This window comes from Etheostoma cragini, chromosome 5 (assembly GCF_013103735.1).
Source record: "Etheostoma cragini isolate CJK2018 chromosome 5, CSU_Ecrag_1.0, whole genome shotgun sequence".
In the NCBI taxonomy this organism is placed as follows: Eukaryota; Metazoa; Chordata; class Actinopteri; order Perciformes; family Percidae; genus Etheostoma; species Etheostoma cragini.
The window spans coordinates 22953956-22967976 of NC_048411.1; the positions used below are offsets into that span (position 1 = coordinate 22953956).

Genomic DNA, 14021 nt, shown 5'->3' on the forward strand with positions numbered 1-14021 from the left:
ATATATGTGCACTGCACCAATAGGATTATTGCATCATAGTGTCTGCATGGGACAATAAAAGAGCGTAAATGAGTAGAGGAAAAGTCTTAGTGTATTACTGTATTAGATTAATAGTTTTGTGGCTATACTGAACTTTTTATGTGTGCTGTTATTTGTCATGTAGGTCTTTTAAAGGGTTCAAGGGGCAAGCATAGGAACCACAGCACTCATTATTAAAGTTACCAGTTATAAGGTGACAACAAATGTCCTTATGTGATATGTCCTTATATAATATGACCATTTCCCTGAGGAGAAATTACAGACATTTTCTAGATTATTCCTAAAAACCTATACAAATCCATTCTCCTGCTTCACATTTCATTTACCCATAATAGCTTGAATTCATATCCTGCAGATGACCTTTGCTGCATGATATCATGTCAATTAAGGCAACATGCATCAAAAGAAAAAAGGAATTAATTAATTCATCATTCCGTCAAAGCGTCAGACAACATGAAGGGCAAATATCAAAGTCTACCGTGTAGCTTTGATATTGAGGAGGAGTAAAATAAATAAATAAATTATTACAACTTGATAAAAAGCGGAAGTGCTTTCAACCGATGTAAGCTCTGTAGAAGGATTGTTTTGATGAAATGTCAGCAAGTAATAGAAAGTATATACTGCATATCAGTCAATCAAAAGTCCTGCTTTTTATCAAGTTACTCTGTTGGCCTTCAGTATATCCAGTAAAATATGCAAATCATCCTGTGTGATATACTGGTGAAGCCTTAATGGTAATATGACTACCTAACTAACAGCTTCCACTTAGCTATGAAGATACTTGCACACCAACAGACCAAAACAATTGCCCATTTTACTAAAAGCAATGTGGTGACAAAACTGGATGAAACCAAGATAAATTTGCATAAGTCTATTTGTTTTGAACACATCCTGTGTTCAAAAGATGGACAAGCCCTGTGTTATTGAATATCCTCCAAGTCTCCTTTAGTCTCTTTAATCCCTACAGTATTTATATGTCAATATAATCGTAAATACAAAAACAACAAGGGGATGCCCATGAATGAAGAAATTCTGTAAAAAACTGTGTTGTACAATAGACCAGATTATTGATTCTCTCACTCCTCCCTCCACATCCTCTCATTCTAGAAGCTGCGGGACACAAATCCCACAGTGATCATATTTCACAACCTATAAAGCTCTGACAACATCCTGTCAGGGGTTATCCAGGTCTCTGTGTGGAAATAAATTAACAAGTTTTGTCATTTCTAAAAGAGTAAAGTACTGGACAGCAGGACAATCAAAGGCAAACACTTATCCATTCACTTAGGGAATCGTTGCCAAGAGTGGAAACCTAACCATACTTAATGGTTGACAGTGGTCCAAGTCTTGTTGCCCAGGGCAACTGATGCAATATGTTTTACAGCCTCAGCCATTTGCAGATATTGTGTATTAGATCCCCATACAAACAGTCTGGCACTGCAATATAGCCACTTGTCAATATTGCTCAACTCCTCAAAACTGATTGGCAGCCAATTGTTTCTTCTTTCAGTCTGTTTAGAGCAGTTGTCTGCTGACTCACTGGCTTTTGTAGGACTAAGACTTTGATCGCTCTGACAGATCTGCAATCATCACTACAATCCCCTACAATACACCAGCAACACCTCCAGCTTCATCATTTCCATCTGCACTTAACATCAGCCATTGCTTCGTGTCACTGCAGTCATCCATCCATCATTGCGATGTCTTGTAGGATTTAGTGTTTTGTTACCTGCTGTATTTCATGCTCACCATATACATTCTACACATTCATCTATACATCCTTCCAGTTGACAGGTGATAATAGCCTCAGAAACCAGATTGTTCCGTAATCCAAACGCTCAAACCTAGATTAAATCATTAGCCCCGACATAACTATCAAGCAGGCAACTTGATAATATCTTTACTGCAGTCCTCATCCAGCTGAACATCCACAGTATTTGCCATTATTGTGTTATGAAAACACAGAAGAGATCACTCTGAGCTGTGCTGTCATTTCAAACCTGTGATAATTATAATCAAAAACATCACACAGTTTGAACAAGGATGAACGACACTTGAAAAAGTAACAACTTTTGCATACTTAAAAAAGGTGCTGGAGAGTTCAAATTGGGTGAAATCACTTATTGGCAAAAGTGCAAACGATTTGTTGCCATTAACTTCACCACTATACACTGCATTTCCTAATTTATAAAATGAAAACAAATATAAAGGTTGTCCTCAAAAAGTGTAATCTCCAGCCTTAAGTATTCCTAAACATATATTTAAAGGTCAATCCATCTGCTATCTCTTGTTATGGAATAACAGTGTCAACACATGACATTCTTCCAGGTTTGTGTTCCAAAATATAGCAGGTAATCTATGGATATTATGCCCCAGGAGAAAGCTTTGTATAGGCGTAATGTAGTGAGTTAAGGACGATTGTTTCGCTTCAGGTGACCAACAAACATTGAAAAGTGCTTACTTATTTTTGGTGGACTTGCATCCCTAAGGATTTGTCAATTGTGTCTCTATTATTGATGGAAAGTTAATGAAGTAGGAAGAGTTTGCATTACATTGATATTTAAAGAGACGTTGCAGAATAGAGCTTCATAGTTAAGTGATAAACCCTGATATTTTGCCAGACTATGCCACTGTTGTTTCTGTTATCAAACAGATGCATTAAACAATAAATGCTACTGTATTAGATTCAAAATTCCAGATCCCAGTCATACGCAAAAATGTCAATGCCCTCCAATAAATATTGACATGAAAAATGTGTGCTGTAAATAGAGAACACACTGCACCACCAGCATATTTGCTGTGCGTTGGTGTCTGAAATACTGCCAAAAAAGCCCAATCTTACGGTTTTTGGACAAACCAACCATACAGTAATTTGCAGATAACAGTACCAATCTGAGCTTTAATGGTGGTATTTCTGCAGATATCATGTTCTTTTATCGCCCTAATAGGGGTAAAAAAGGTTTAGTCTCCCTCAGTTGTTACTGGTTGAGCCCAGCAAAAACCCTAATCTAATTTGTCTACCACATGGTAGACCCCTGAGGGTGGACGTCTACATGCAGATTCTGTTGAGTGGTGCAGACATGTGCTGAAAAATAACATGTAGTATTTTTTGTCAACATAATTTCCAGTGGTTTGCATTAGTATTTCATCTATCAATCTGGTTGCATTACGTCAAAAATAACTTCAGTTTTGAATGCAGTGGCGTTATAACATGTTCCCCACTCTATAAAAAAAAAACTATAATCAGGATTCATAAAATTGTAATGGAAATGCAGTATCCACTGAATTATGTAATCACTATATACTGCAGCTAATAAATGATTCCCAGTGATGCTGAGAGGAAAATCATTGACGGCAGATGCGTTGCAATCATTTAGCATTGGAGGCATTTATGTTTACATTAATGGGGAAAATACAGTTTATACCACACGTAACGATTACACATTCCTACAAATTACAGTGGGGAATATCAATTAACGGGTAATCCGATTTAATGGCAATGGGATATTGATCACGGCGCAACTTTTGCCTATTAAGGATAAAGCGAGCGACAAAGCGATAAAGTTGTTAGGAATACTTTATGCGCCATTTGCTCGCAGCATCATGTTATTTTGCGAAAGCTGCATGTGTGCAAGCGAGCTGCATTCAGAAACATGCGAGTCTGGTGCGGATCTGCGACAGCTACCTTTGGCCAGCATCGCTCCCAAAAGAGCCCATGGTCCGGAGAGGGCTCGAGGGGTTGACCCAGGTGGGCTCTGGATTTTTCTGCGCCTCGGTCTTCACGTCTGGGTCGATCTCGGAGGGAGAGGGCGTCAGTTTTGCGCCTGCCATGGCTCTGCCTCACCGAGCGTTACCTCCAGCAGAGAGCGACCAATATGTTTCCTCCTCCTGGTGTCGGAACAGGCTCACACTCCGCCGGAAAACCGCATCCCCTTCTCACTGGTGTTGCACGAAGGCGGAGGGAGAGCGTCTCCCTCCTTGCCGCATCACGAGTTCCTCAGACTCACACTGAGGAGAGCATCAGCCAGCCAGTCTTCTGCTAAACGAGCGCTCCTCCATCCCTGATGGAGATGTCAGGTCCCGGTGCGTCTACGAGACTCACACGTCGTCACGATGTAACGTAAACCGTCCGCACGGCTAAACCAACTGCACCCCGACGGGTTACATAACCTGATAATTCACCCGCAACTCCTTTTTGATGTGACCAACGTGACACTCATACACCTCCATCATGTCCATCAGTGCATGGCCTAATCTTCATTTCTATTACTATTGTTGAATAAAGCACATTTATCTTTTTAATAATTCAAACGGTGCAGGAATTCAGATGGAATTTATATGTCAATCAACTTGTCCTCACTATCGAGAGATCTTCATTATTCAGCACCTTCCAGCTATTGCTTTTGTTTTGACGCACACCAAACACCAATCAGAACCATGCCATGCCAGAGACAAATGAGCAGGTGGCCTAGATAAACGCTCTATGGTGTGATCATGCCCGTTGGCATAGAAACCCATGGTGACACCTACAGTAGAGTATAGGCTACAACCTACTAGCCAGAAAGTTAATAAGCTCCCCCTTCCACATCTGTCCTCACACGTTTTTTAAATAATGGGGAATCCTGGGAAACTCAAAATACATGTAGGCTTCTACCAATAATGGTGCAGCCTTGTAAACCCTTACCGAGCAGCACTTATACTGGTATGTTTTAAACTACTAACTATAACGTGAATTAAAACTAGAAAACGTGCAGCTGTTTCAGTAAGAAAATACACACAATGAAACATACAGATATGTGTATCAATTAAATTCAACATGTAAAAATGTGTTTTAAGCTAGTGGGAATTTGATGTTAAGTCAGTGCTGTTGTATGGCGCCGAAACATGGAGGACCACCATTACCACCACCAAGAAGATTCAGACATTTATCAACACATGTCTGCGGCGCATTTTACAGATCCGCTGGCCCGATACCATCAGCAACCAAGAACTGTGGCAACGAACAAATCAACAACTGACAGATGAAGAGATCATCCAAAGGCGCTGGGGATGGCTAGGGCATATTCTACGCAAACCGGCTTCAAACATCACCCGGCGATCTCTTTCCTGGAACCCTCAGGGGAAGACAAAAAGGGGTCGACCCCGAAACAGCTGGCGTCGAGACCTCGACGCGGACGTCAAGAGAACAGGCCACTCTTGGGGCCAACTAGAGAAAATTGCACAGGACCGGAGTGCCTGGATAACCCTTGTCGGCGGCCTATGCCCCAGGAGGGGTAGTAGGCTGTGAAGTGAAGTGAAGAAGAAGGGAATTTGATTCAGTTCTTTCACAGCCTATGGGCCACAAGAGCAAACATAAAATATTTACAGTTGAAAGCCAATTAAGGTATCCTTCTGGTTTCACTAATTCTGAGTTACAGAGGGCTGGAGCTAAAGACCCTTTAAAGGCTGCCCATCTACTGTCAGTCAGTTCAACATGTTTTGTTGTTTTCTAATCCATCTGACTTGCATGTGTTTGGAATGTGGAAGAAACTGGAGCACCTTAATGAAACATGCAAACGGGCATCACACATATTGGACCGTAAACAATACCTCCCAACTGGGACGTGAGAGTTTAACTGGGGAACTGCTACCCCCAGGTTTGCTTTCATAAATTGCCAATAGTGCACACATGTTTAAGAACTTCAACTAACATCCTGTATTGAACTTGTGAGGGGTCTTTGTCAGTAGCCTTGTGGGTGATTTTCACATTAAGCAACCAGGAAGTTGGTTGTACAACGGGTCAGGTGTACAAGACAGAAGACAATGCATGGTTGATACTGTTTCAGACATGAAGAACAGCTATTTGTAAAGTCGATTCATATTTCTAATCTCCTGTTCATGAGCATGAGCTGAACTCTTATTAGTAGTGCATTTGGGAAACACATAATAAAATCCACATTCACTGTACATGGTATTTTGAGCTGAGCCTTCAGGAAACACATTCAATTATCTGTTGATAGTAGCCTTGGGATTAGAGGTGGGCCTTTGAACAGAGGGTTGCATATTTAATCCCTAACGGGATAGAAAAATTGGGGAGGTGAGAGAACAATTAGAGCTGGTATAAATATATACTTCAGCAATACTTAGCCCCGACTGTTCCAGTGGAGTAGTTTGGTGGTCCCTGGTATAAAACAGACTCTGCTTGTGCTGATTATCCCAAAGTTGTTGGTGCGTATGTGTAAGTATGACTGTAAAGGTATTGGTGATATTTATATGCGTATCTACTGAGTAAATGTCCTCTGTATAAATGATGGTAAGGGTGTTCTTCACCTCCACTCTAAATGCCAAACATACTTAAAACTGAAATGAATTTAATTGAAACTGAAAATGTGCACATCAATGAGTAATGTGGTAAGGCTGGGCAATTTGAAAAAAAAAACTTCTATACCGATATAGGTCACTTCATTTCTCAATTACGAGACATTTTTTTGTTAATTAATTAAATACATTGTCTTTATTAAATAACCACATAGAATAGCCTATTTTTGTTTACTCCTGTGTGAATTAAATACTAACATTACTGAGAATTTTCTTATTTGTATTAAGAACTTTAGTGCAAAATTATACTTAATGTGCAAGAATCAGGCATAAAGTTTTGTCCAAAGGTCATTGATATTTGCTGTAACGCAGTATTGCTGCTGGCTTCTCAACATCGCAATAGAAATATTATAGTAAAAATATATACAACAGCCATTTTTATATCGGAGGGTACATATTGTGATATTGCCCAGCCCTACAATGGTTTTATTTAATCAGGTGAGATAGAGCCTGTACGTTTGTGGGTGTGTGGACTGGTATCAGTTCAGTGCAAAGACATCAAAGAAAATGAATGGATTGAAAATGGATAGAAATGATAGAGAAAAGGATGCAGAGGAGTTCATCAGCTGTGGAAACCGGTGTAGAAGCACATACTTGAGCACAGGGACACTTTGTGGTGAAGTAGAGAACTGCAGATGGTGTGAGTCGGATCTGTCAGCAGCAGCAGGGCTGTACAGGAGATGCAGGCTCCACCAACCAGGAGGAAAATAAGACAAATTACGCCCCAATGATGTAAACATAATAAGCGTAGGAAACCTAATCTAAAGCATGAAATATGATTCAAATTCACATTTATTAAAGAATAGCTTTGTATTAGTGGCCAGTTTGCACTTCTTTGTGCCAGAAATGAATTCTGAATACAGTAGCATTTAGATCGGTTAATATTACTCATCTCCAGCTCGATAATATGATCATACAGGCGTTTTGGCCACATGCTTACAGGATGCAGTTTATTTCTAACATAGCCAGAGCTCTGTAATTATTGCAGCATGAAAGCCAATTAAGTGGCAAAATTCAGGGATATAATGCACGGAAAGAGAGCTGAGAAGCTTAGCTGAGTACTGGTAAAGCATTCCACTTTGAAACACTTACATTTGAGAGAATTCCAGATTCTGCAAGATGAGCCACTGGGATCAAAAACAATAACCAATAAGAGGGCTGGCTTTGACATATGGCTTTTGTCACATTTAACGTGGCACTGATTCCGAAAAATACAGGTGAGGACATTGCTCTAAAATATGTGATCATATTGATGGATATAATGTATTACATAAAAGGAAACGACAAGATGTGCTATTATCATTAAAGTGATCATATTATGCTCATTTTCAGGTTCATAATTGTATTTTGAGGTTGTACCAGAATAGGTTTACATGGTTTCATTCTCCCAAAACACCATATTTTTGTTGTAACGCACACTGCTGCAGATCCTGTTTTCACCCTGAGTGTTTACATCTCTGTTTTAGCTACAGAGTGAGACATCTCACTTGTTTTAGCTACAGAGTGAGACATCTCACTTCTATACTATCTTTGTTGGGAGTTGCACATGCGCAGCAGCTAGGTAAGATCACATCAGCTAGATAACTCTTTCTCCAACTTTGGTCAGTCCAAGGCAGGATTAGCTCGGAGACTTTTTCTAAACAAGGACGCACTTGTGGAATACCTGCAGAAGAGGGACATGTAAGTAGTTCATTTGTAGATTATGGTGAACTAGTGTGTGTTTTAGCAGTGTTTTGCCATTGAAAACAAGCTAGCATGCTAGCGCTAGCATGTCCTATGGTTAGCCACCTCGTCTGTTAGGTAGAAAGCCGCTCAGATTCTGAACAGCTCACCCAAAGACTGAAGGCAGAAGACATTCAGAAACCTGTATCTCACTCCAAAAAGCATGGATCGTGTGTGAAAGCACCAGAGACACAAAATACCACCCCAAATCCCAGAAAAGGGGATTATTTTCATATTATGGGCACTTATGGTTTGATACAGAGAACATATGAAATTTCCTTTTTTTGTGACTTTAATTTGGGAGCTACATTCTGCTTGTGAGAATACACCCAAGCTATTGATGGGCCAGATATTTTAGCTAAATCTTGCTGAGTAATCAGGTCTCCCTGTAAAGCTGCATGATCATTGGGAACCCATCAGCTTCATGCTGCAGATGGGCATCAAGAGCTGTAATAATGCTTCCTCAGTCAAAACATATTAAGGCAGTGAGCTGGCATTGCTGTGGGCGAGCTGTCTTCCTGTGCACAGCATAGCCAGAGAGAAGGAGGAAGTCTAGCCAATGCCACTGGCAGGCTTACACATTAGTGTACACACACACAAACACACACACTCGAGCACCGCACACACACAGGGATGCTTTTTTGTTGTCGACTCAACTGCTGTTTTTCTAAGGCTGTTTGGTGCAAAAAGTTAACTGTTCATATACTGCTCACAACCTTATGCTCTCTGCTAAAAATGAAGATGTCTCAGGGAATGTTCACTTTTGTATAGTGGGGTTGCCAGTGCCAATAGTTCATCCATTAAAAGAAAAAATGCAACCGTCTTCAAATTCAAATTGTCTGTGGGCCCATTAAATCATTTCTTTCAATCTCTTATATGTGCCCTGAAAGAATGAGAGTCCCTTTTAAAGCGTAAAGAAATACTACTTCAGCTCGTACAGAAACTTTTGCAGTATTTACTCATATTGTGCCTACAAACAAACTACTGATTATAACGGTTTGGGGTTTTAGGACACAATAACAATTTTCCTTTGAAAGTTATTTGACAATATGTAGGCACTTTTTTTATGCCACACTAAAAACAAACAGGCCATGTTCAACTGTTTCATGAATAAAACAACTGCTTCCATTAGAAGCTGCACCAGAAACAGTGGTGGAGTCATCCTTGTTTGCATAAAATAGGACAATCAACATATTAATCATATATTTGGTAGTAAACTACCGTGCAACTTTGAAAATGTGTATTTGGGCAACGCTGATGTTAATAAATGGAGAAATAAGGACAAGAGGTTACTGTGGATACTGCTGGCAGCGAGTAAAAAAGCCATAACACGGAAATGGTTAAAACCGGACCTCCCAACCATCGAAGAGTGGGTCAACATAGTCCAGGAAATCTACAGTGTGGAAGGGCTCTCATTCACTCTCAAGAATCAAAGAGACATGTTTTACAAAATATGGTCAAAGTGGTCTGAGTATGTCAAGCCCATAAGATCGGACTTGGTATGAATGTTACAGTTTTATGTGAAGGATTTTTTTTTGTATGGATGCTCTCCCCAGTGTTCATGTGTAAAAAAGTTTTTAAAATTGAAAAAAAAATTATATATATTAGAAAGTAGGACAATCAGCTTTTATTTGCCAGCTCATATAGATGCACATTTACAAGCTGCAAAATGTCATAATTTAAGTTAGTTATTAATAACAGCCCTGTGTTGATCCTGCTACCTGAATGGTTTGTATAATGACTTGATTACTCACAATGCCAAAAAAGGCAGGGTGAGATAATCAGATCTGATCACTTAGATCACATTCAATGTTTTTTTTGTTTTTTTTTTGCTAAAACATTTCATCATTTACCTCCACCTTGTTTTGACAACGTCTGTTAGGCTTATTAATTTCTGTGTTAAAGTGAAATAAATAAAGGAAAAAAAAATAAGAAATGTGTTGTGTGATTCCTGAACAATCCTCTATATGACGCTGTAGGTCTCAGCAATCACTCACAGCACTGGAACCCCGCTCTACGGGGCTGACAACCTCATCCAAATGCCTCCATCATCTCAGCAGCCTATTGACAAGCCAACCCTACTGATGCTAATTAAGTTGGCAATGTGAAGCACAAGGGCTAAATGGCAAATGCACCAGAGATTGCTGGGCACACTGACGCTATGGACCAGATGAAAATACATAATCTTGAAAGACATATTTTTCCCTGACCATCCCTCCCATAATTCTCTCTTTGCAGCCTACCTTTAATTGTCCATCCCATTTTAGCTATTCCTCTGAGACTCTGCACTTTGCCACTGTGATGCAGTTTCATATAAACACTTTAGTAGAGATGCATGCTCATTTCTTTTCAGCTTAAGCACGCTTTGCTACTTTCACTAAATAAATTAGATTGTGAATTATCCAAATTGAGCTTTTCAGGAATGAGATGCTTCAGCTCACCCGCACTTTCACTGTTTACTTGTTAACATTCCAGATCCTTCTCACTGGCTGCACAAATCCGTAGAGAAACATAACCCCATACAATGGGATAAAACAGACAGAATGTGGACATGTTTGGGGACCTCTGCTGAACGTGATAACAACGTGCTAAAGACACACAGCTACTGTGTTGTCGATGAGAACAAGTTTAGTGGCCATTAAGTGTCGCCCACCCACACTGTGCTATTGGTGGTGACTAATGCCACCTATGGTCTAAATTGCGAGCCCTAGTTGCTAAGCGGAGTTGTGTGTGTCACCAGTAACACCTATCAGCCTTTCAAGTATGTGAGTTTTTAGAGAGATAACGTTGGGAAACAGGAGGGTCACAGCTCGTGACCACATGTCTCATTATGTCCAAGTTGTTTTTCTGCTTCTACCTTAGATGTTATTACATGCAATTTGAAGTCCAAAGTCCATCGTCACTCTGCATCATCTTGACAACAGGTTAACCTTCACCTGACACAGGTGTCATCATTTTAGTGCTCAAAGCACCTTTGCCTGAATCATTCCCATTATGGAGGAGTACCAGACACAACAATTAAGAGAAAGTTAAATAGCATCTCACTTGTTAAAAGAAGATGCTTCCGTGGGCCAACACTGCAATTCACTAAACGCATTATAAATAAGGACAGGGCGACGTGTGTTATTATCACAAAATTATATTTCTACAGTATTAAAATGTAGCAAAGTAAAACATTTTGTATGTACACAAAAATCAAACTATCAAATGATTTAAGCAACTAAAGCAACTGTCCCACGCTTAACAAGCTCTGTGTATGTAATAACAATAATAACAAAACATTTCCTTTGTACTTCTTGAATAAACATTTTCAGAAAAGTGTGTGTACAAGGTTCCCTACCATGGTACTCTACCAAGAAACACATGAGGCTTAGAGTATTTTTATGATACCGGTATAAACAAAGAGCACACACATAGAGTGTTATGAAAACTAAACTATTATCATATATGTATAATGAGCAGGGATTTGCCATCGAGCATGAGGACCAGCAGTGTGAACATAGCTTGCGAGCATTAAGTCCTTTATGACCTTCAATTGTGTTTTTAATTTTGTTTTTTATTGACCTTGTCCACGACAATGTTATTTATATCTCTGTTTGTATTAGTATCTTACCTGTGAACTGTCCTTTGTCTGCTGCTCTTCGTGCCGCTTTATTGCCCCTTGGGAAAACATTTTTTAATAATTTGACTTGAATTGAACTATTGGACCTATCATCTTCATCATATTCATATCAATGTCCCTCAACACTCGTCTGCCTCCCTTAAGGATCTGTTATCTATGGAGTGGTCCTTCCCTTCCTCTGGAATTTTGTGATTTTTATGCGCCGCACCTCCGTTTTTGTCTATGTTCTCCATCACATCATCAGCCTAATAAACTCAGATAGAAATCATCCAGGCATGAAATCCCAGCAGTCGCTTCTGCCACAGAATCAGTGAAAACAAACAGCTGCTGCCAGCATCACTCTGCAAGTGTTCGCTCTTTATTCCACTTGGAGTTTGATTCTGTGATATCTGTCTGGAGAAAAATAAAAATCTATAAAAAAAATTTAAGGAGATGCAAACCCTCTCCTCACATCAAAACACGACATGTTATGAAGGGGAAAACCTGTGCATTTACAAAATTCCACATCAACATCTTTTGTTTATTAATGTTTCAGAATCTAAATCAACTCAGGGATAGATTATTACCAAGCTAAAATCAAGGCCTCTTTTGCACTGCTGTAATGCTGTCATAATAGCAATAAAACATTTTCACGGCAACATGAGTGAAAGATCGGTGTCTGGGACTAGCTGTTCGTTCTAGCTGCTCGACGAGAGAACATGCGTCAGTGCAGGGTCACTCTTCCAAGTGCCACTATTTGACTCACGAGGAGGTGTTGAGTTTATTCACTGACCAATTAACACTCCTCAATCCGTCGACAATACTCTCCATCAGCATCCTGTCTTGATTAGAGAAGGAAAATCCCCAAACAAGATTAGACATGCAGAGGAAAGATAAATGAAACCAATTTTCTTCCTGCTCTTTCAACCCTGTCGGCATGTATACAGAAGGATCGGTGGCTTGCTTCTATTTCTGACATTGACTGAGGCTGGCCTCCCTCTGGCAGACAGACCGAAAAATAAACCCACATACATGCTTGGATGTATAATCAGACACTCACAGTTGCAAACGCCGGTGTGTCTACACTCAAGAGCACATACACAAACCATACTCACACAAATACACGTGTGTGCACACAGACCAATCGCTTGTCAGATTCATGACTTCAGTGTGACTGCTCCTCTTCAGCACCCACACAGCCAAGCCATAATTACTGCCCTCTTACACCCAAACCTGGAGATAATGATAGCTCGGGACACACACACACACACAAACACACACACACAAAGGGCTTATTGCCTGAATACTGTTGGAGTGACACTTCTCATAGAAACACTCAAGTGCCTTTGTTTTACATTGTTGCAAAGGAAAGAGGAATTTGGTTTGGATAATTAGGTAAAACTGTCTTTTTCACAACCTGTTTGAGCATCTGACTACACTTGTTGCTGCCTAACGGGATTCCCTTCTAGCAATGTTAATATGTTTAGTGAGTTATCATTGCCGGAGTCTTTCCACCCACTGCTTTTTACTCTCGTAGCCCAATACGACAGATGCAAGGAACCAGATGCAAAAGGCCAGACTCTCCCTATGGACCCCTATAATATCGTCAACCAGGAAATAGAGTGTCACCAAAGCCCAGTGACATCCTCTGCTTCCATTTCCATTAAAAAGCTTGTAAACTAGCAATTACAGAACAGTGATACAACACTGTCAATAATGGTGTTGTCTTCTTTTGCATTTTCATCCATTTCCTAACACACAATTTGCAGAGGTGTGTGTGAGATGCTGCAGTTTATAGCTGTTATTTATTTTGAAGAAACAAAGACAGTTGTGTTTTTTTTGCTGAATCTGTAAATGACTATGTCCTGTGACAAGACCTTGCATGCACATACACACATGCACACATGTGCTGGTAGCCCAGCAATAAACTCTTATTACCCTTTGCAATTGAACAGTGTTCAGCAAAACAATTCACAGTTGACCTAAAGCATAAAAAATGCACACACACTCTTACACGTGCAAACATATAAGACTACACATGCAGCTTCAAGCAGCCTGACTCCTATATTCTAGCATCGGAAGATCTACTAAATAAATGTTACTGCATGTTGATTTATTTGTCTTTGGCGTTAAAGAATTTGTTATGTCAACTCTACTGATAAAACTGGCATGCAGCTAGAAAAACAAAGCCATATGTGTGGGGCAATTGATCAAATACTGGGCCGCTGCTTTGAATAATAAGTGTAGAGAAAAGGCATTGCATTGATATAAAAATATACTGACAGCAATTTACTACAGGGAG

The 14021-nt window shown here is 39.9% G+C and overlaps 1 protein-coding gene across 20 annotated transcripts in view; it reads right to left on the reverse strand.

The window, feature by feature from the left end:
* The window catches only part of si:dkey-21e5.1 (potassium channel subfamily T member 1), a 64026-nt gene that overhangs the window by 43203 nt on the left and 6802 nt on the right, over positions 1-14021 (reverse strand). For 2 of the 20 annotated variants that reach the window (XM_034871605.1, XM_034871606.1), the window contains exon 1: positions 3725-4259. The exons of the other annotated variants lie outside the window; for them this stretch is intronic. In XM_034871605.1, the coding sequence (XP_034727496.1) occupies positions 3725-3870 (146 nt within the window). In that variant the 5' untranslated portion in view covers positions 3871-4259. Of the gene's footprint in view, positions 1-3724; positions 4260-14021 lie in introns of those variants that run through there. 20 annotated transcript variants of the gene reach the window in all.